This window comes from Macrobrachium rosenbergii, chromosome 14 (assembly GCF_040412425.1).
Source record: "Macrobrachium rosenbergii isolate ZJJX-2024 chromosome 14, ASM4041242v1, whole genome shotgun sequence".
Taxonomy (NCBI): domain Eukaryota; kingdom Metazoa; phylum Arthropoda; class Malacostraca; order Decapoda; family Palaemonidae; genus Macrobrachium; species Macrobrachium rosenbergii.
In genome coordinates this window covers 942,511-947,016 of record NC_089754.1, presented here as the reverse complement: position 1 = coordinate 947,016, position 4,506 = coordinate 942,511, and the positions used below count along the sequence as shown (strand labels likewise).

Below are 4,506 nucleotides of genomic sequence, written 5' to 3'. Positions count from 1 at the left end.
ATGTAACATATTAGCACAAAGATATAAAGTGAATTTACACCTAGAATTGACAATGAAGATAATGATACAGAAATAAGAGATGAAAATACCTTATCAGATATAGATATTACAGAAGCCGATATTGTGCAGGCTATTAATGAAATTAAAATGGATCAGCAGCAGGACCAGATGGAGTACCTGCCATATTGTTAAAGAAAGTGGTTCATTCTCTCGCAAAGCCGTTAGCAATATTATTAAGGAAGTATAGATACAGGCAAGATTTATGATTATCACCTTTCAAAAGTGGTTTCAAGACTAGAAGTAATTATAGGCCTGTGGTACATCTCATATTATGAAAATATAGATTGTTCAATATAGGACAACATGGTTTTGTACCTGGAAAAAGTACACAAACCCAACTGTTAGTCCATCATGAAAGCACTATATAAAAATATGATAAATGAAAAAGATACAGATTGGTTTACCTAGACTTTGCAAAAGCTTTTGACAAGGTAGATCATAATATATTAGCGAAAAAATTAGAAAACATAACATTGTTGTAGGAAGATGGATAAAAGAAAATAAAAACAGATAGTGATTGCAAACGATGAGATATGATATAATATCCGTGTACCACAGGGTATTGTTGTTTGTGGATTATGATTGCAGACATAGACAGTAATGTTATACTAGTATAAGATTTCGCAGATGACACAAGAATAAGTAGAGAAATTGCTTGTGAAGATAGGAACTCGTATAAACAAAATATATAAATATAAATATATTTATATAAATTTGATGAACTATGGTGATAAATATATATATATGCATATAAAGGACCTAATAATGAGACAATCACATTAAAGACCTATGTTGAATAGGAATATGTTATGCAATGATCAAATAGCAATTCTATTGGCAAAAGCAAAATCTGAAATGTTGTTCCAGCACTTCAAAACTAGAAAAGCTAACAATGAATGCTTTATAAAACTCGTACGTCTATTGCAATATAATATGGTACCCACACTCTATTGCACAAATAGAGAGTGTACAAAGGTCATTTACAGCTAGAATCCTTGACTCTGGGAAAGACTACAAATTCTTAAATTTATATAGTCTTGAAAGGAGAAGAGAACGTTACATGGTAATTCAAGCATGGAAACTTTCCTAAAATTATCAAAAGAGCAAGCAGAGGTATTCTGCCAAAAAAACTATACCAGGAAAATTAAGAAAGCCAGGACATTAATCCACCACGCACCAGCATCGATAATGCAGCTCTACCCCTCATCTGAGGAACATAACAGGAGTGAGCTCTCTCTCATCCCAGACCATCTGACTGGAAGATGCAAAATATACCGGAAGATGCGTCAACTCTCTGGTAGACATCAAAGGTGCCTCACACTGATAGTTGCTGTAAGGTAAGGTCCTAGTCTCTCTCTCTCTCTCTCTCTCTCTCTCTCTCTCTCTCTCTCTCTCTCTCTCCTGTTAAGATAGTTGCTTCAGTCATATTGCCCAGCATTTTTTATATTTTGTTTTTCACCTCTTTCCAGCCCCGTCCCCTTCCTATTAAGACTGAACTTGGAATTAAAGAGCATCAGGAGTGTTACTGTTCATCCCAGTGACCTCGAAAACTAAGGATAAGGCACTAATATCTGTCATTTTTTACATTTTATTTTCCACTCCTTCTCACCCCCAGTTCCTATCAGGGCTGAACTTGGACTTAAAGGGTATCGGGAATGTCACTATTCATCTCAGTGACTGCAAAAATTATGGGTTTGACACTAATACCTGTCATTTTCGGTTATTTTTACGTCCCCCCTTCCTACACTCACCCCCGCTCTAATGCTAGTGATACCTTACTACCACAGTGTTCCTTTACAGATAGTAAGTTATATGTATACTAAGTTTGGTTGAAATTGTCCAATGCATACATACATACCATTCATATATATATATATATATATATATATATATATATATATATATATATATATATATATATATATATATATATATATATATATATATATATATATATATGATTTTTATCACACCATGAATTATATACAATCATGAAGCTATAAATGTTTTTAATATCAAATCCACGCTGCCTCGGGAATATCCCCGATGGGGGTCGAGACTCAGCAGTGCCCGTCCATTTATCACGTATAAATTCCCCGTCGGTGATAATTCCCCATCGGGAATATTCCCGAGGCAGCGTGGATTTGATATTAAGCGACAGTATCTTGATAGCTCAGTGGTAACGTCGACTGGAGTTGCTGGATGCGTATCTGTGTCGTGGGATCGAGACTCGGCAGTGCTCGTCCATTTATCACTAATAAATTCCCCTTCGGTGATAATTCCCCATCGGGGATATTCCTGAGGCAGTGTGGATTTGATATTAAGCGACATTTGTAGCCATGATTATATATATATATATATATATATATATATATATATATATATATATATATATATATATATATATATATATATATATATATTTATATATATATATATGAAATTTTTTTGCAACAGAAACTGAAAATAATAATAATAGTTTGTGAGAAAAATTTACCCTTAATTTGAAAACATTATCAGCAGATATATACGCCGTTGCTTTATTTCAATTTTTAACCCTTTGAAAGAATGGCTTTATGCTGACTAATACTTCCCCATTTCCGATAATGTAGCATTTGCAAATACAGTAAGCCATAATTTCGTAATCTTATTCATTCATCGCATTTCGTCATTCTCCTTCCTGGATGTTTCCTTGATGTAATTCGTCTCTTTCTTTAAGTCTTATTCTTTCTTTTTCCGAGGATCGTCCCCGATTCCGCTTAATCTTGTTTGTCGAATCCAGACAGTATCTCGGATCTAGGTCAAACTTTCCCCCAGATATTTGCTCCCAAGAAGTGATTTCTGAGATATTTGCTCTGCAGCCACTGTTTTTTTTTTTTTTTATATTCACTTTTGCCAATAATTTCAATTTCTGAACATTTGTTATTCGATGTAAATAATTTTTCTTAGAAAAGGTATTTGTGAGGTTTGTTTTTTTAGACATGATTAAGCTGTAGGTATCATTAAACTATGTGGGCCACATGGACAAGCATATTTTTCTTTCACTGATCCAGAATGAACTACTAAGGAATTCAAAGCCTATGAAACACGGTTTTTCGGCAACATCTTTTTATCAAAGCATCAGGTAAAGGTGTTTATAACCCTACCTAATTTTTGCAAGTATTATTTGATACCTAAGTTTAATAGCTCTGGTACGTGTCAGAGTAAAAGTGTTTCCTATGCCAGAGCCATCAAAATCGCCGGTAAGGGTTTTGAACACAACAGTGACGTTAACCTATGACATCATGAGGCTCCACCCACAGCGAAGAGAAGTTTACATATGGGGAAAACGTCTCTTCACTGTGGCTCTGCCCACTTGCTGATGCCATATTGACTAAATGACATTTGTACCCATCCTAGAGGCTTTAGCGATATCAGTGATGGCATTATAATTCTCAATAATTTTATTATTATTATTATTATTATTATTATTATTATTATTATTATTATTATTATTATTATTATTATTATTATTATTATTATTATTATTTGGAGGTTTCATTGCAACTTCCACAGCAGTTGTTGGGACTAAGTTGTTAGCTTGGAATTCTTCCATTTTCTTGATATTCGTATTGTTTTGACATAAATAATTCAGTGTATGTAATTTCATCCACATAATGAACCAGTCTATAGCTCATTTGTTAGATTTACACCAATTCAGGGCTGGAATACAAAAAGACAATCGGTTTTGTTTCACCTCAGGTCTCGACATTATAGCCTTCTATTTGCAGCAAGTCAGGAACGGTCACTAAAAGTAGAATTCAAATGAAAAGCAATGATACCTCATTTCCCTCAATTGTTACAGGTGTAAAGGTCACCGCCATTGTTTTATTTCAGTTAATGCAACCCAGTGTTACTTTTTTTAATTTATATCATACAGCACCCTAAACAGCGCTCATATCCTCGCTGCAAACAAAAGGTAATGGTAGGAGTGAAGATTTTTGAGGGCAAACTAATATTTACCTACTTGATATCAATCAAATGTAACACGATTTATATTGATATGCATGGAAAGGAAAATATATTGAAATCAGTTTGAATGAGGAACATTTTAATATGTTTAAGATGTACAACTAAAACGTCTAACACCATACATACTTTATGTACAAAATGTCTTCATCCTCACTCTCGAGGAAGAGGTCATCATCCCCATCCTCATCGTCACTAGCCATGCCAGTGATGACTGGTTCCACGCTCTCATGGATCTAGTCCGACTTCCAGTACTCCTCCTCAATGTGAAGGGATTGTCTAACAGCTCCTGCCCACACTTCTGGGGTGGCCAAGTAACTATTAGCCACTATAGATATAATTACCTATCCACGCCATAGTAAATCTTGCCACGGGTCTTCTTGCTTGTATGCAAAGTGCCAAGCCGTAGCACAAATGCAGTCTTGCAATCAAGGGGAC

General features: G+C 34.7%; 1 protein-coding gene across 1 annotated transcript in view; it reads right to left on the bottom strand.

Annotated features, from left to right (window-relative positions):
* Nucleotides 1-4,271, bottom strand: part of LOC136845650 (uncharacterized) — a 70,681-nt gene extending 66,410 nt beyond the window's left edge. The window contains exon 1 of the mRNA XM_067115800.1: nucleotides 4,198-4,271. Coding sequence (XP_066971901.1) covers nucleotides 4,198-4,271 — 74 coding nt within the window. The remainder of the gene's footprint in view (nucleotides 1-4,197) is intronic.
* Nucleotides 4,272-4,506: the final 235 nt, after the last annotated feature.